The sequence below is a fragment of the Heterodontus francisci genome, chromosome 30, assembly GCF_036365525.1.
Source record: "Heterodontus francisci isolate sHetFra1 chromosome 30, sHetFra1.hap1, whole genome shotgun sequence".
NCBI lineage: Eukaryota > Metazoa > Chordata > Chondrichthyes > Heterodontiformes > Heterodontidae > Heterodontus > Heterodontus francisci.
The window spans coordinates 49,957,567-49,976,891 of NC_090400.1; the positions used below are offsets into that span (position 1 = coordinate 49,957,567).

Below are 19,325 nucleotides of genomic sequence, written 5' to 3' on the forward strand. Positions count from 1 at the left end.
ATATCAACATCTATACAACCAGTACCTGTTTACATATGATAACCCTACCACGCACCCCTCAACCTCCCCCCAGCTGTTGTCGAACCGCTATTCCGGGCCATATAAAACACTCAGATATCTCCTTATAAGTAATAAGTTATATGGAGAAGTTGGTCTAAAAATTCTGCTTTGGCACATCCAACGCACGCTAGGAACGCATGTTGTGATATTTAATACTACCAGCCCACAATCTTCCATCCAAACAGACAGAGACACACGGCAGTGCACAATTCTACAACGTGTGTCCCTGGCTTCCGCCAGGAGTGCAGAAAGAGAATTTTGACCCAACTGGGTCCTCCTCTGCGTTGCAGCCACACTCCGAGAAAGCTGGTTGACAATGGTCCAACAACAGGTTATATTGCTGTATGAACTTTCCCCTTCCCTATTTCCATTAATTATCCTGCGATCTGCAGGATGTAGTTCTCACAGCATGTGTTGCTGAACACTTTCAGCAGAAGAATGCAGCTCTTATTTTGCCTTGACGCCACGGAAACAGTAAAAGAGCCAAATTGCCCCAGGAGCTCGACAACACCGCCTGCACCTCCATCAACACACCACGTGACCTCTCTCCTAATTAGCTTCTTTCATTCTGGAGACTATTTGAGGGAAAATGCTTGGTAATGAACAGCATGATTTGATTTCGAAAAGGTCAAAGAGAATTCAGCTCACCGATGATTTAAATCACCAGACTAAATGAAAATACAAGGCTGATTTAATTTATGATATACATAATTCAACAGGAACACACCACCAACAAAACAAATTTCTCTATAAAAGTCAAGGTCATCTAACAATAACACCCCTGGAACGCTGCCAGAAACTCGTTGTGTACCAATATGTAAGAGTGCGTGTTTAAACCTCCCGCTAAAAGCCAAGAGCCTTCCTGTGGTTACCATGCAGTCCATAAGTGAACTTTAGATACTCCGACCTAACAGACATTTAGGAGCTGAAGAACCAATGATCTTTTGAAGCTAAAACATTTGGCCTTTTTTTAATGGCCGTTTGTGAAGGTCCATTCAAGGAACACAGGGACAATGCAGTCTGCACGCTTAAGGAACGCTGCTGGGACTAGTAAAGGTAAACTTTAATATTACCCCACCCCCACTTCTACCGTCAAAATCTCTTCAGTTACAAATACTTAACTCCCAGACTTAGTAATAACTTCCAAACTGTGCTGGGACAATCGGTGAAGGTTGCTGGTATAAATTAGAGGGTGGGTGGGAATCCTCAAGATTCACATATAAACCACTAGATAGGCCACAGCTGGAGTACTGCGTGCACCTCTGGTCACTGCACTACAGGAAAGTTGTAGTTGCACTCGAGAGTGTACAGAAGAGATTTATGAGGATGTTGCCTGGACTGGAGAGTTTGAATTATTAGGAAAGATTGGAAAGGATAGGGTTGTTTTCTTTGTAACCGAGGAGGCTGAGGGGAGATCTAATTGAAGTGTATAAAATTATGAAGGGTCTAGATAGAGTGGATAGGAAGGCCCTATTGCCCTTGGTTGAGGGGTCCATAACCAGAGAGAAGAGATTTAAGGTAAGAGTTAGGAGATTTAGAGGGAATTCGAGGGGAATTTTTTTTTCACCCAGAGGTTGCTGGGGATCTGGAACTCACTGCCTGAAAGGGTGGTAGAGGCAGAAACCCCTCATAACTTGGATATGCACTTGAAGTTCTGTAATCTACAAGGCTATTCATGAAGAGGTGGAGAGTGGGATTAGGCTGGATGGCTACTTATCAGCCAGCACAGGCATGAAGGGCCAAATGGCCTCCTTCCATGCTGTGAATTTCTATGATTCATATTAGTGTTCCATATGGCCAGGATCCATCCAGTGTACATCAACAACTATTTTATATGAAGCCTATAACATAGTAAACATCCCAAGGTTACATCCCAGAAATAACATCCCAGAAATAGCTGTAAATCAGGAAATGGAAGGGAGAGAGGAACTCAAGAAAATTACAATCACCAGGGAGGTGGTACTGAGAAAATTGTTGGAGCTGCGGGCTGACAAGTCCTAAGGACTTCATCAGAAAAATTCAAGGTAATCAGGCAGAGTCAGCATGGTTTTGTGAAAGGGAAATCATGTTTAACCAATTTATTGGGGTTCTTTGAAGAAGTAACATGTGCTGTGGATAAAGAGGAACCTGTGAATGTACTGTACTTAGATTTCCAGAAGACATTTGATAAGGTGCCACATCAAAGATTATTGTGGAAAATAAAAGCTCATGGTGTAGGGGGTAACATTTTGTCATGGATAGAAGATTGGCTAGCTAACAGGAAACTGGCAGTAGGCATAAATGGGTCATTTTCTGGTTGGCAAGATGTAGCGAGTGGTGTGCCACAGGGATCTGTGCTGGGGCCTCAACTTTTTACAAATTTTATAAATAACTTGGATGAAGGGACCGAAGGTAAGGTTGCTAAATTTGCTGATGACACAAAGATAGGCAGGAAAGTAAGTTGTGAAAAGGACATAAAGAGGCTACAAAGGAATATAGATAGGTTAAGTGAGTGGGCAAAGATCTGGCAAATGGAGTATAATGTGGGAAAATGTGAAATTGTCCATTTTAGCAGGAAGAATAAAAAAGAGGCATTTATCTGAATGGTGAGAGTTTGCAGAGCCCGGAGATGCAGAGGGATCTGGGTGTCCTAGTGCATGAATCGCAAAAGATTAGTATGCAGGTACAGGAAGTAATTAGGAAAGCTAATAGAATGTTATCATTTATTGTGAGAGGAATTGAATACAAAAGTAGGGAGGTTATGCTTCAGTTATACAGGGCATTGGTGAGACCACATCTGGAGTACTGTGTACAGTATTGGTCTCCTTATTTAAGGAAGGATGTAAATGCATTGGAAGTAGTTCAGAGAAGGTTTACTAGACGAGTACCTGAAATGGGATGATTGACTTATGAGGAAAGGTTGGACAGGCTAGGCTTGTATCTTCTGGAGTTTAGAAGAGTAAGAGGTGACTTGATTGAAACATGTAAGATTCTGAGGGCTCTTGACAGGGTGGATGTGGAAAGGATGTTTCCCCTTGTGGGAGAATCTAGAACTAGGGGCCACTGTTGTGAGCCTTTGGAACTCTCTTCCTCAAAGGCGGTAATAGCAGAGTCTTTGAATATTTTTAAGGCAGAGGTAGATAGATTCTTGATAAGCAAGGGAGTGAAAGGTTATCGGGGATAGGTGGGAACGTGGTGTTGAGGTTACAATCAGATCAGCCTACTCCTGCTCCTAATTCCTATGTTTGTATGTTCTTCACAGGAGCATAATCGGACAAAAATTTACACTAAACCAAAGAAATCATCAAATACTGCAATCCTGTTTGATTTTTTTGGGGAGCATTTTTCTTGTTCCCTCCATTTTCATTTGCCCCAGTTTCATTTTTGATTCTTTTGAAGTCACTGTTCAAATCCAGGGCCTGACACTGGGTTCAGAGCTGTTGAAAGACATACAGGCAAGTAAACTGAGTATGGGTTCTCTGCTTCTGAGTTCATCGGAGGAATGCAAGCATGGATAGTCCTGTATAAAATTCTGATTAAAATGCTTCTACTTAATTTTGAAAACAGATGTACAATATCTCGCACACATAGCAATAGAAGGATTAGAAATAATGTATGTGCACACTGTTTGGTGTACAAACAAGTGCAAGCAATCAATCTGTCAACTGCAACCGATACTGTGGCAACTAAGTTAGAACTAGCCCCATCAACCACACACCCACCAACAAATTGGTCAAACTGTCCTGTCCCAAAGTCAGAGGTCAGATTTCCAATGGAAATCTCATTATCCCTTTCTATCTTTGGCCTCCTTATCTCGAGAGACAATGGATAAGCGCCTGGAGGTGATCAGTGGTTTGTGAAGCAGCGCCTGGAGTGGCTATAAAGGCCAATTCTAGAGTGACAGGCTCTTCCACAGGTGCTGCAGAGAAATTTGTTTGTCGGGGCTGTTACACAGTTGGCTCTCCCCTTGCGCCTCTGTCTTTTTTCCTGCCAACTACTAAGTCTCTTCGACTCGCCACACTTTAGCCCCATCTTTATGGCTGCCCGCCAGCTCTGGTGAACGCTGGCAACTGACTCCCACGACTTGTGATCAATGTCACAGGATTTTATGTCGCATTTGCAGACGTCTTTAAAGCGGAGACATGGACGGCTGGTGGGTCTGATACCAGTGGCGAGCTCGCTGTACAATGTGTCTTTGGAGATCCTGCCATCTTCCATCCTGCTCACATGGCCAAGCCATCTCAAGCGCCGCTGGCTCAGTAGTGTGTATAAGCTGGGGATGTTGGCCACCTCGACGACTTCTGTGTTGGAGATACGGTCCTGCCACCTGATGCCAAGTATTCTCCGGAGGCAGCGAAGATGGAATGAATTGAGACGTCGCTCTTGGCTGACATATGTTGTCCAGGCCTCGCTGCCATAGAGCAAGGTACTGAGGACACAGGCCTGATACACTCGGACTTTTGTGTTCCGTGTCAGTGCGCCATTTTCCCACACTCTCTTGGCCAGTCTGGACATAGCAGTGGAAGCCTTTCCCATGCGCTTGTTGATTTCTGCATCTAGAGACAGGTTACTGGTGATAGTTGAGCCTAGATCTTGAACCACTTCCAGGGCGTGGTCGCCCATATTGATGGATGGAGCACTTCTGATGTCCTGCCCCACGATGTTCGTTTTCTTGAGGCTGATGGTTAAGCCAATTTCATTGCAGGCAGCCGCAAACCTGTCGATGAGACTCTGCAGGCACTCTTCAGTGTGAGATGTTAAAGCAGCATCGTCAGCAAAGAGGAGTTCCCTGATGAGGACTTTCCGTACTTTGGACTTCGCTCTTAGACGGGCAAGGTTGAACAACCTGCCCCCTGATCTTGTGTGGAGGAAAATTCCTTCTTCAGAGGACTTGAACGCATGTGAAAGCAGCAGGGAGAAGAAAATCCCAAAAAGTGTGGGTGCGAGAACACAGCCCTGTTTCACGCCACACAGGATAGGAAAGGGGTCTGATGAGGAGCCACCATGTTGAATTGTGCCTTTCATATTGTCATGGAATGAGGTGATGATACTTAGTAGCTTTGGTGGGCATCCAATCTTTTCTAGTAGTCTGAAGAGACCACGTCTGCTGACGAGTTCAAAGGCTTTGGTGAGATCAATGAAAGCAATGTAGAGGGGCATCTGTTGTTCACGGCATTTCTCCTGTATCTGACGAAGGGAGAACAGCATGTCAACGGTCGATCTCTCTGCACAAAAGCCACACTGTGCCTCAGGGTAGACGCGCTCGGCCAGCTTCTGGAGCCTGTTTAGAGCGACTCGAGCAAAGACTTTCCCCACTATGCTGAGCAGGGAGATTCCACGGTATTTGTTGCAGTCACCGCGGTCACCTTTGTTTTTATTATCTCATTATCCCTTTACTGTGAGGAATTGATCACTGAATGGTGAATAGATTATGAAGCTATTTTGTTTCACAAGCTGCTTGACACACTTGTTATCAATCTCTTAACTGCCGACCACTTCCAAATAGCAGGCAAAACTATTCTTGCACCTTTTTTGCCACTTATTCACCAGCTACCTACATGCATACTAAATTAATTTAATTCTCTTTATTTAGTAAGATGGTACAGCCTAGCTTTCCACAAATGCAATATCAATGCCACTTCTTGGTCAACCCGGTGGGAGCATGTGAGTGATGTAATTAAGGAAACCTCTCCATGAGGTTTCTCTCCTTAGGTGACCCCAGTCAATGCTCCTCTGGGGAACTATGAATGAATGTCCATTGAGGGTTGTACCTGAAAGTGGGCCAAATGCTTGGTGTGCCTAAAATCACAATTACCAGACCAGTTCTTATCAATAAAAGCAAAATACTGCGGATGCTGGAAATCTGTAATAAAAACAAGAAATGCTGGAAATGCTCAGCAGGTCTGGCAGCATCTGTGGAGAGAGAAGCAGAGTTAATGTTTCAGGTCAGTGACCCTTCTTCAGAGCTAGCAGATATTAGAAATGTGAAAGGTTTTAAGCAAGTAAAGCAGGGGTGGGGCAAGAGATAACAAAGGAGAAGGTGTAGATAGGACAAGGTCACAGAGAATAACCAACCAGAAGGTCATGGAGCAAAGGCAAACAATATGTTAATGGTGTGTTGAAAGACAAAGCATTGGTACAGATAGGGTGTTAATGGACTGAAAACTGAACAGCCACAAACACAAACATGAAAACAACTGTGGGTAGGCAAACTGAACAAACTAAGATAAAATAAAGTAAACACAAAAAAAAGAAAAAAAGAAAAAATAACTAAAAATAAAAGTAAAATGGGGGGCCCATAATGCTCCGAAATTATTGAACTCAATGTTCAGTCTGGCAGGCTGTAGAGTGCCTAATCGGTAAATGAGATGCTGTTCCTCGAGCTTGCGTTGATGTTCACTGGAACACTGCAGCAATCCCAGGACAGGGACGTGAGCATGAGAGCAGGGGGCAGTGTTGAAATGGTAAGCAACCGGAAGCTCGGAGTCATGCTTTCGGACTGAGCGGAGGTGTTCCGCAAAGCGGTCGCCCAGTCTGCGTTTGGTCTCCCCAGTGTAGAGGAGACCACATTGTGAGCAGCGAATACAATATAATAAATTGAAAGAAGTACAAGTAAATCGCTGCTTCACCTGAAAGGAGTGTTTGGGGCCTGGGATAGTGAGGAGAGAGGAGGTAAATGGGCAGGTCTTACACCTCCTGCAATAGCAGGGGAAGATGCTGTGGGAAGGGGACAAGGTGGTGGGGGTAATGGAGGAGTGGACCAGGGTGTCGCGGAGGGAACGATCCCTTCAGAATGCTGACAGGGGAAGGGAGGGGAAGATGCGTTTGGTAGTGGGATCACACTGGAGGTGGCGGAATTGGCGGCGGATGATCCTTTAGATATGGAGGCTGATGGGGTGGAAAATGAGGACAAGGGGAACCCTGTCGCGGTTCTGGGAGGGAGGGGAAGGGGTGAGGGTAGAGGTGCGGGAAATGGGCCGGACATGGTTGAGGGCCCTATCAACCACAGTGGGGGGAATCTCGGTTGAGGAAAAAGGAAGACATATCATGGAAGACTGTCATGGAAGGTAGCATCATCAGAGCAGATGTGTCGGAGACGGAGAAACTGGGAGAATGGAATGGAGTCCTTACAGGAGGCAGGGTGTGAAGAAGTGTAGTCAAGGTAGCTGTGGGAGTTGGTGGGCTTATAATGGATATTGGTAGACAACCTATCCCCAGAGATGGAGACAGAGAAGTTGAGGAAGGGAAGGGAAGTGTCAGAGATGGACCATGTAAAGGTGAGAGAAGGGTGGAAATTAGAAGCAAAGTTGATAAAGTTATCCAGTTCAGGGCGGGAGCAGGAAACAGCACCGATACAGTCATCAATGTACTGGAAAAAGAGGTGGGGGAGGGGGCCTGAGTAGGACTGAAACAAGGAATGTTCAACATATCCCACAAAAAGACAGGCATAACTAGGACCCATGCGTTACCCATAGCAACACCTTTTACTTGAAGGAAGTGAGTGGAGTTGAAGGAGAAGTTGTTCAATGTGAGAACTAGTTCAGCCAGGTGGAGGAGGGTGGTGGTGGGTGGGAATTGGTTGGGCTTCTGTTCAAGGAAGAAGTGGAGAGCCCTCAAACCGTCCTGGTGGGGGATGGAGGTGTAGAGCGATTGGACGTCCATAGTGAAGAGGAGGCGGTTGGGACCAGGAAACTGGAAATTGTCAAAACGACGTAGGGCGTCAGAAGAGTCACGGATGTAGCTGGGAAGAGACTGGACCAGAGGAGAAAAGATAGAGTCAAGATAGGAAGAAATAAGTTCAGTGGGGCAGGAACAGGCTGACACAATGAGTCTGCCGGGACAGTCCTGTTTGTGGATTTTGGGAAGGAGGTAGAAGTGGGCTGTCCGTGGTTGCAGGACTATGAGGCTGGAAGCTGTAGAGGGAAGATCTCCAGAGGAGATGAGGTCAGTGACAGTCCTGTGGACAGTAGCTTGATGTTCGGTGGTGGGGTCATGGTCCGGAGGGAGGTAGGAAGAAGTGTCTGAAAGTTGGTGCTGAGCCTCTACGGTAGAGGTCAGTACGCCAGACAACAACAGCACCACCCTTGTCTGCAGGTTTGATGACAATGTCAGGGTTAGACCTGAGAGAATGGAGTGCCTCAAGTTCAGAGGGGGACAGGTTAGAGTGAGTGAGGGGGGAGACAAATTGAGATGACCAATGTCGTGCCGACAGTTTTCAATGAAAAGATCAAGAGCGGGTAAGAGGTCAGGGGGAGGGGTTCAGGTAGAGTGAGAATGCTGGAGGCGGATGAATGGGTCTAGTGGTCGGGGGGAGGACTCCTGGTCAAAGAAGTGAGCCCGGAGGTGGAGGCGACGGAAAAAGAGCTCAACATGCCAAGCACGAAATTCATTGAGGTGGGGGCGTAAGGGGATAAAACTGGGACCTTTGCTGAGTACAGAACTTTCAGCATCAGAGAAGGAGAGGTCAGAGGGTATAGTTGGAATCCACGTTTAAATATATTTTCTAAATTAAGAAGTAGTAATAATGATGTTTATTTGCAGGACACATCTGTTGCATATTGTGGAGGTGAAGGTTCTGTTCTGACATGGGTCTCTCTTGGATGCTGTGCTCCTGTTCAGTCCTAGCCTTGTTTCTGGGTTCCTACACTGCCCTGGACTTCATCTATCATGATGCTCATCAGCTACAGAGTTTCCTTCAGGAGATCAGAGCCAATCACTCAGCTATCACCCATCTCCACAGCATTGGAAAATCAGTAAATGGTAAGGCTTAAGGAATACCAATTGGAATTCAATAGTAGACTCTGGGTCACTGGTTCGTCTTCAAAATTAGGTGCGTTTTGCTCATGTAAGACTTGTGTGTACAGGTGCTTAAAAACAAGGTGAGGGGTTTAACATTATAGATAAACTGAGCGTAATTAGCAAGGATCTCTGCAGATATATTCAAAAAGGAAACCCAAGGAAAAGATAAAGGACAAAGGGAATAAAAGATGTGCTTAATATTTGAAAACATTGTTGAAGTTTTGTTTTTGAGGATGCATAGCATTGGGCAGCTACCTGTTGAGGAACAATCATAGAAAGTTTAAGGCACAGAAAGAGGCCACAGGGCCCTTTGTGTCTGTGCTGGCCGAAAAACGATCCACCCATTCTAATCCCACCTTCCAGCCTTTGGTCCGTAGCTCTGCAGATTACGGCACCGGAGGTGCACATCCAGACTCCTTTTGAATGAGTTGAGGGTTTCTGCCTCAACCACCCTTTCAGGCAGTGAGTTCCAGACCCACACCACCCTCTGGGTGAAAAAATGTTTCCTCAGCTCCCCTCTAATTTTTCTACCAATCACTTTAAATCTATGCCCCCTAGTCACTGACCTCTCTGCTAAGGTAAATAGGTCCTTCACCTCCACTCTATCCAGGCCCCTCAAAATTTTGTACATTTCAATCAGATCTCCCCAATGTAAAACCAGCTGCCAACATGATTGCACAAACGAAAATAACTTGCATTTATATAGCAGCTTTAACATAGTAAAATGTTCCAAGGTGCTTCACAGGAGTGTTATCAAACAAAATTTGACACTGAGTTACATTAAGAGATAGTAGGATAGGTGACCCAAAAATTTGGTCAAGGAGGTAGGTTTTTAAAAATGTCTTAAAGGGGAAGAGAGAGATTGACAGAGAGGATTAGAGAGGGAATTCTAAAGTAAAGATCTACCTTCCAATATTTTAGAATTGAGATTGGACAGCATGCTGAGCGTCATAGTTGCTCTACCCTCTCCTGCTATTGTAATGGAAGCATTAACCTCTTCATTTTAATTTTGCTTTAGTTGACTTAACCAGCAGTCAGAGGAGTATCAAGCAAACCTGTTAGACACTATCTGCTAATATGCCATGACACAAGTTCATGCTTTTTTGAAAACAGCGCTAATGATAAGTCCCCTTTTAACAGGTATGTGCTGGCTCTGAAGTAAATTGCACTATGAATTCTGCAAGGTTCTCTACATATCTGTTGTTTATAACCTTCAGAAATAGAAAAAAAATACAGAGGTTACGAGGAACAAAGGGCAGAGATTGTGTGTATTAATGAGACTCCAGCCTCACACAAACATTTGGACATTCTGGAGATTTTTCACTTTGTCACGTGGTGATGTGGATAGCCAATTAAAACACCCCCACGATTTCTATAGGTTGGTTCAATACTAGGATTCTATAGAAGTTTAATCACCGAGAAGCAGTAGGCGCCAGAGGCTGTATTTGGAAAGGACCTAACAAACTGTTAGAGATAACATGGGTATCTGAAAATAACTCCACGCTGAGATGGTTAAAAATAGCCACTTTCCCAGATAATCACTCATTAACATGTTCGTGCTGGCTGAGGGTTCTGCAATCAGCTCAGACTCTCCGTGCATCACCAGCATCTTCTCAGATTGATTTGACTTAATCAGAATGCTAATTTACATATTTGACTTCAGCCGCCCTGCTGTAATACTCATTAACAATGGCTTCAAAAAGGCTGCATCCCCTTTGGGACAGAGTAAGCTCCCATGTTTGTTCGTATTGAACATCTGCCTTACGTAGCTCCTTGTGCCTGGCCCAGCCTTGCCCTTGGCTCCACTGTGGCCTTCACAGTGGGTACAACAAGCAAGTATGATGGGCACAGAAACTAAAAGGAGTAAAATGCAATCTAACTGAGATTATTGTCTACATAAGAGGGATTTTAATACTATTCCCATGGCTTTTCTGTGATGGTATAAGAAGATGCATCAGATTAAACAGAATAAAAGCAAAATACTGCGGATGCTGGAAATCTGAAATAAAAACAAGAAATGCTGGAACCACTCAGCAGGTCTGGCAGCATCTGTGGAAAGAGAAGCAGAGTTAACGTTTCGGGTCAGTGACCCTTCTTCGGAACTGACAAATATTAAAAATGTCACAGGTTATAAGCAAGTGAGGTGGGGGTGGGGCAAGAGATAACAAAGGAGAAGGTGTAGATTGGACAAGGCCACATAGCTGAATGTTTTGGTTTATTTTAACCCTCAGAAATTTTGGTTTTCATGGGCCAGCCAGTTTGCAGCTCTCACACTATGCTGCCAAAACAAACCCTTCTGATACAGTAATAAAATTGCTCTAGGTCAGAAGTAGCTTCACTGTTGTAATATTAACATTACAGTATTCAAAACTAGAATTTAAAAACATTTTAAACATTATAGCTATGGGACAGGCTAAGCTTGTATCCATTGAAGTTTAGAAGAGTAAGAGGCAATTTGATTGAAACATGTAAGATCCTGAGGGGTCTTGACAGGGTGGATGTGGAAAGGATGTTTCCCCTTGTGGGAGAATCTGGAACTTGGGGTCACTGTTTAAAAATAAGGGGCTGCCCATTTAGGACAGAGATGAGGAGAATTTTTTCTCTCAGTGGGTCGTGAGTCTTTGGAACTCTCTTCCTGAAAAGGCACTGGAAGCAGAGTCTCTGAATATTTTAAGGCGGAGGTAGATAGATTCTTGATAAGCCGGGGTGGGGGGGGGGGGGGGGGTGGGTGGGTGTGGTTGCTGATAGGTTATTGGGAGTAGACAGGAATGTGGAATTGAGGTTACAATCGGATCAGCCATGATCTTGTTGAATAGCGGAGCAGGCTTAACGGGCCAAGTAGCCTGAGTCCTACTCCGAATTAGTATGTTCGTATGTACAGCTGCTTATTCATTTTTCTTTTTTTCTTCTCTCACCTGTTTTTGTCATTTTAACTTTTAAAATTGTTATTTCCATGTTACACACTGTTTTCTATCTGGTCTACGTCATAATAAAAAAATAATTAAAAGAACTCTCCTTTTCTGCTTTCTTTCCTTACTTCCATTTTTGGAGGTGAACCACTTTGAAAATCTTTACATAGGATGACATTGAACATACATCACAGAAACAGGTCATTCAGCCTAACAGGTCCATGTCAGTGTTTATACTCAACATAGGACTCCTCCCACCCCTCTTCAAACCATGCTCTCAGTATAAACTTCTGTTCCTTTCTCCCTCATGTGTTTGCCTAGGTTCCCCTTAAATTCATCTATGCTATTCACCTCAATTCCTCCATGTGGTAGCGGGTTCCACATTCTAACCACTCTCTGGGTAAAGAGGTTTCTCCTGAATTCCCTATTGGATTCATTAGTAACTATCTTTGGCCTCTGGATGGCTGTAAAATCAGCACCAGAAGTCTGAAGGTGAATGCGGTCACCTTGTAAACTCGAGCAGGCCAACCTTTGGGTCTTTGGAGTGCAAAGGCAGGATAGTGGTGTCTTTCTTCCTGCCGATAGCTCGATCATTTTGGCACCACTGATCCACTGGTCTGCTAAGAGTTAAACCACCTTTTGGGTCTCTGTGAGTTGCAGCATGTTATAAACTCCAACCTGTGCTACATCTCTCCTGATTTTTTTTATTTCAGTCATTGGTATTCTGTCAGGGGTGATCAGTACAAACTATAAGACACAATTTTACAACCCAGATGGTGTTAATTGTATTTAGACGAGAAGATTGTGCTGAAGATTGCACTGAAGGAGTCAATATAAGCAGGAGGTAGTCCTTTTATATTTGATCAGTGATTGTGTTTTAGACTCACTTTATCCAGTCTGAGCTATATTTTAGCTTGTAAAAGCCTAGAATAAGTATTGCGGTTGCTCAATATTCTCTAATTCCCCATGTTCCACTTTAAACCTGGAAAGTAAAGGGAGGAAAATATACAACAGTTTACAGAGAGCAAACGACTGATGCAAAGACTGTCATAATTCTCACAGTTTCTGCATTAGCTATTGACATTCTAACTAAGTAGTGTGAGGCAGCAGGAATACAATGCTTAAGGAATCAATGTCTGTGGGGTATCTGCACCATTTCATTAACACCAGTTAAAAGAACAAGATGAGCAGATTTATGAATCCAATTGTCAGATACCTTGATGGCCTTAATGATAGTTATGCCCCTGGTAATGTTTCTGAAATCATAGGATAATTTGTCAAAGATGGTCAGGGTGGGAGACAGACACTAATGTCATTTATTTTCTTCTTTAGGCAGTGTCAGAAATAGAGAAAATAGATCACTATCCTAGAACGTACTTCTCTCACAAAAGAGTTACATTAAATGGAGGAAGATGCAGTCAGCAGTTTAAAGTGTGTGTACTGTATGTGTGCATGTGTTTGTGTGTGTCTATTTGTATGCGTGTGTCTACATAGTACGTGTTTATATGGACATTTGTGTGCAAATATATGTGTGCATGTGTGCTGTATGTGTATAAATGCTTGTATATGTGTCAGCGTGTGTCTTTGTGTGTGCGTCTCTGGGTGTATGTGTTTACGTGGGCATTTGTGTGCATGTATACATTTGTGTGTGTTGCTCACATGCATGTATCTGGGTGTATCTGTTTTTGGGAGAATTTGTGTGGGGGGGCTGGGGATAATAGTAGCTGCTGGGGTAATGCAAACGGTTTAAATAAAAGGAAAATGATGAAGAAATCCAGGCTAAAAGAGAGGTGAAAATTGTCATTTTCCCCTTTTTTTCATAGGTCTCATCTGAACATGGCCTCACTCCTAACTGCCCTGTCAACTTCTTTAATTATGTATATATACCTACAAATGTATATATCCTCTTCTGTTTCAAGTATACCTTCTTCTCCAAATTAAAAATGGTTTGCCAAGCACTTTTTCAATCAGTGGCCCTTTAATTAGCTCCGACTGCCTGAGCAACATGTTGAATAATTTATTGTACAGCATATGTTCCGGGCTTCCTGTTTTAAATCCTTTTTGAACTCCTTTACCTGCAAGAGAAATATTCAAAGATAAATTAATAATGCTCATTTCATTCTAAATTGTTTATCTAAATCTGCAGTTTTCCCTAATTCTACATTATGAAAGACAGCATTTGAGAAGTGCAGTCAAGTCATTCACTTGGTTAATCTGATGCAAGATGGTTGAGAATGCTTTAACCATTAGCAGGCACTCTCAATATTTGAGGAGGTTAGTGGCCCGATAGAAAATTTCTCCTTTTCTCGTAAAAGGTTAAAGTAATCGAAGCTAACAGATGCAATTTGAGTCCATCTAACCAGTGGACTAATGGAGAATGTCACTTTCAGTAACTGTGAAACTGACAAGTGAATATGCTATTTCACATTTTATTTTATTTAGAGATACAGCACTGAAACAGGCCCTTCAGTCCACCGAGTCTGTGCCGACCAAGAACCACCCATTTATACTAACCCTACAGTAATCCCATACTCCCTACCTACGCTCGGGGCAATTTACAATGGCCAATTTACCTATCACCTGCAAGTCTTTGGCGGTGGGAGGAAACCGGAGCACCCGGCGAAAACCCACACGGTCACAGGGAGAACTTGCAAACTCCGCACAGGCAGTACCCAGAATCGAACCCAGGTCCCTGGAGCTGTGAGGCTGCGGTGCTAACCACTGCGCCACTGTGCCAAATAGAATATACATTCTATATCCCTGAAATTTCATAGAGTAAATCGGGCTCATATGGACAAGGTTGCAAAATCATTTTCGTTACTGAACCTTTCCACAGCGAACAATTTGAGCGGAATTCATAAAATCAGAAATAACTGCCCATTCAGCCCATCACATCTCTTCTGGAGCTATCCATTCTGATCCTGTTTCTTTACCCTGTGCCTGTGTCCTTTTCAATCCTATCTAAATCCCTTTTAAATGATGTTATAGTCTTTACCTCAAGAACCACTTGTGATAATGCAGTCTGTGTTCCAAGAACGCACTGTGTGAGAAAACAGAATTCTAACTTCCCTTTCTTGTTGTTCTGGTGATGACCCTCAGTTCATGTCCCCTTGTCACTGATTTGCCCTCTCAAAACCATTCTTAATTTTGAAGACCTGAAATATTTAGTACATTAACAGCTAATGTACACATGGTCAGTGTGATCTCCTGGACTAGTTTTGATCACCTAAGGGGTTGAAGAGGAATGTTCCAGGTTTTTTTCCCACTTTATTGGCCCTGTTTTTTGGCTCTCCCAGCAGATTAAATGGTTGCGGGGGAAGGGGTGCGTGTGGGGAGGGGGAGCTGTGATTATGATGTTTCCTACCTTGATGCTGCACGGATCATGAATGTGGGGCAGGCTTGATAGCCCAGATAGCCTTTTGCTGTAGTCATGCTGAAAGACATGGATAAAGTAGATGTAGACAGGTTGTTTAACTTGGGACTGTGAGCTCAGGACTGGAGGAACACAAGCAAAAAATGAACAACCCTCAAGGGAGAGTTGAGAGAAGGAGGAATGTTTTGACAGAAAGCTTTGGATAACAACCAGAGTGTTGGGATCGCCCAGCGCTTGCCTGTGGAGAGGTTGGAGAGGAATTTTTGATGGAGGTTTCCTGAATTGTCTATGGGCCTTTGTTGTTCTTTATGTTTTCCTCAAGAGGTGGAGGTGTGATGCAGGCTGAGGATATTGGGAGTGAGTTCAGGAAATACACGGAGTGTGGATGGGTCTGATGTCCTTTTCCAATCTTGAGCAGGTAATAACGTAACATATAGAGTGCATGATCAGGGGAGTGAAGATAACGCTGTACCGATCAACAGCTTCACAAAAGAGTATCTGGTTAGGAACAGCACTGAATAAAGGTAAAGAAGTTCAAATGATACATGGGATATGTTGCATCCTGAGCTACTGGAACCATATAAATACCACTGTATAGAAGCCAAGTGGTTAAGGTTGTATGATGTAGATGTGCCATTAGATGGTTATTGTGTTATTTTGCTTGGTTTCCCTTTAACAAGATGAATAGAAAGGTGCAGGATTGAGCAGGAAATCCTGACCTGATAGTAATGTAAACTCAATTTGCGCCAGGAGCACTGCAGTGGAAAATTCCAGCCTTTATCAGAAATTTAGTTCGAACTTTAATTCAGTTGAAAATTTGGTCAATTACTATTTTCTTACTCATTTTAGTCAATGAAAAGACTACTGGATGCTAACTGATTGAGAACAGATTGTGCTTAAGTAAAATCTACTTCATATCCAGAGCATAAAAAAATAAAGAATTGGGAAACATTTCATCATTGGATTGGTTTCTCTGTGGTTGAAATAAGATTTCATGGAATAGGAATGAACGGGAAGCCATTGGAATTCTATACAATGAGGGTAAATGGGCAGCATTTGGTAAACTGGAATTCTGTCTAATAGGAGTGAATGAGGAATGATTTGTACATTGTAATTCCGTCCAATAGAAGAGAATGTGAAGCAGTTTGATCCATTGGAAATTCTCCATGATTGTCCAGGATCTCAATGGACCAATCCATTTTCCATGACGGCAAATGTTGGAGATGGCAGATTATTAGAAAATAATTGCTCTTTTTTCAGCAGGAGTTTAAGATCATCTGGTGGATTATTGAGGAGGAAACAATTCATTTCATAAATGGTGTGGAAATAAATGGATTAATAAATTCAGTGATATGTAAATAAATAGAATTACTATGTACGGTGACATCAGGTGGAAGCTCAGTAGTTGACATTTCAGCTTTATAACATGTTCTGCATGAAACTTGGTGCAATCTGTCTTTGATCTCACAAGTAGAAAGATGTTACAAGTGTGTAGGCGGGAGCCTGTTACCCAGGCCTTTCTACTCAGCTCACCACCAACTTCTCAAAGGCTATTAGGGATGGGCAACAAGTGTAGGCATGGCCAGTGTTGCCAACATCCCATGAAAGATTAGAAAAAATTCACTGACCTTACTACATTTCTACATTACAGCAGTGACTTCACTTCAAAAAGTACTTCACTGGCTGTAAAACGCTTTGGGATGTCCTGAGGTCCTGAAAGGTGCTATTTCAATGCAAGTCTTTTCTTTTTTAAATAAAGGGTAGATTACATGGCCTGGATAATTAGTTAGGACTATTGCATTTAAGGCAATAATCTGGGCTATCCAACGAGACAAATAACATAAAAGCAAAATACTGCAGATGCTGGAAATCTGAAATAAAAACAAGAAATGCTGGAAATACTCAGCAGGTCTGGCAGCATCTGTGGAGAGAGAAGCAGAGTTAACATTTCAGGTCAGTAACCCTTCTTCAGAACAGTTCTGTTCAGTTCAGTTGCTTTTTGAGCCAAGTTTCTCCCTTCCTCTGCTGACTTCTTTTGGGGTATATTTCAGTGTGTACTAGCAGGCCAACTACCCAACTAAATTTACTGCAGCAACTCACCAAGACTTCTATGGCAGAACCTTCCAAACCTGCAACCTTCACCAGCTAGAAAGTCAAGAGCCTCAGTTGCATGGGAACACCATCATGTCCAAGTCACATACTATCCTGACTTGGACATATGTCACTGTTCCTTCATTGTTGCTGGGTCAAAGTCTTGCAACTCAGTATCGGACAGCACTGTAAAGTACCTTCACCACACAGCCTGCACTGTTTCAAGAAGAAGGCTCAGCACCACCATGTCAAGGGCAACTAGGTGCGGGCATTAAGTACCAGCCTTGCCAGTAACATGCAGATCTCAAGAATGAATTTTTTAAAGAGTGGCCATTCTTCGTGTATGACCCAGACAATGATTGCCAACAGGCTGTTTAGCTGCAGGAGAGATTACTGCTGAGCCAAATCCTGACTTCACCGGATATTCACATGCACATTCAAAAAGGAGTCATTGGATGAGAGTCAGGCGTGAAAACCCTTGCCGCAATTCCAGGAATGTTGAAACTAACAGAAGCACATCAAACGCACCAGCTGAGATCAGCTAACTCAACAAAGATTGGGAATTAAACTGGTGCTTTAAGGTCCACCCAGGACAAAGCTGTCTGTTTGTTTGGCACCAAAACCACTTCCTTAAACATTCACTCCCTCCATCACGCGCACCGTGACAGTAGTGTGGGTCATCTACAAGATGCACTGAAGCAAATCGCCATGGCTTCTTGACAGCACCTCCCAAACCCATGGCCTCTACCACCTAGGAGACAAGGGTAACAGGTGCATGGAAATATATCAGCATTTCTTCATCGTCATTGGGTCAAAATCCTGGAATTCTCTACCTAATGGGACTGAGAGTACCTTCACCACACGGATTGCAGTGGTTTCAAAAGGCAGCTCATCAACACTTTCTCAAGGGCAATTAGGGCAATAAATGCTGGCCTTGCCAACAAACACCCATATCCCATGAATGAATAAATAAAGAAAAGCACTGGGTTGTAGGTTTTCCCACAAGGCATTAGGGAAGTTAATCTATGGCCTTTATTTTCTGGCAGGGATGGCATTATGGGTCCTGGTCATTGGAAAAAATCCAACACAACATAGCATTGGCATCCCTGAATTTAAGTACATTGGAAATATCCATGGAAATGAAGTAAGTGTCCTTTATCATTGTTTCTGCTCACTCTGAGTTTGTATGTAGCTGCTTTGTGTCAGTCTTTTCATCACAGAGCATGTTCTAGGCAGGCCAACAAGCCATTAACTTGACAGCGCTGCTGCTCAGCAGTTAGTACACTTTAGGTGCCTGTTAGGTGTTAGGGGTCACTCTGAGCCAGCAGATCAGGGGTTCAAGTCCCACTCCAGAGAATTGACCATGTGGAGTGCTGCACTGTCGAAGGTGTCATCTTTCAGATGACACATTAAACTCACACCCTGTCTGCCTTTGCAGATGCAGTAAAAGATCCAAAGGCACTATTCAAAAAAGTGCAGGACAGTTCTCCAGCATGTCATAACCAATATTTATCCCTGAACCAATATCACTCAAACACATGATCTGGTCATTATCATCTTGTGGTTTGCGGGGTTCGGATGTGTGAAAATTATCTGCTGCTTTTCCTACAACAGTGACGCAGGTCAAAGCCACGCTCCAAAGTACTTCATTGAATAAAAAAGCATTGCGGATATCCTGAAATTGTGAAAGGCGCTATATAAATGCAGGTCTTTCTTTCTTTAGTCTTTCTTCTTTAACAGCAATGACATTAAAAAAATCTGCACTTATATAGCACTTTTCATGACCACTAAATGTCTTAAAGCACTTTACAGCCAATGAAGTACTTTTGAAGTGTAGTCACTGTTGTAATGTAGGAAACTCAGCAGCCAATTTGCACACAGCAAGATCCCACAAACAGCAAAGTGACAATAACCAGATAATCTGTTTTTGAGGGATAAATATTGGCCAGGACACCTCCCCAGGTCCTCTTTGAAATAGTGCCATGGGATCTTTTGCATCCACCCAAGCAGGTAGATGGGGCCTCAATTTGACATCTCATCAGAAAGATGGCACCTCCAACAGGGCAGCATTCCCTCAGTACTGCACTAGAGCATCAGCCTTGATTTTTGTGCTT

General features: G+C 43.3%; 1 protein-coding gene across 5 annotated transcripts in view; it reads left to right on the forward strand.

Annotated features, from left to right (window-relative positions):
- LOC137346764 (carboxypeptidase D-like) overlaps nt 1-19,325 on the forward strand; it is a 230,705-nt gene that overhangs the window by 8,111 nt on the left and 203,269 nt on the right. For 4 of the 5 annotated variants that reach the window (XM_068010553.1, XM_068010554.1, XM_068010555.1 and 1 more), the window contains 2 exons: nt 8,581-8,799; nt 18,258-18,355. In XM_068010553.1, coding sequence (XP_067866654.1) covers nt 8,625-8,799; nt 18,258-18,355 — 273 coding nt within the window. In that variant the 5' untranslated portion in view covers nt 8,581-8,624. Of the gene's footprint in view, nt 1-932; nt 1,117-8,580; nt 8,800-18,257; nt 18,356-19,325 lie in introns of those variants that run through there. The other variant, XM_068010556.1, reaches the window with a different exon arrangement.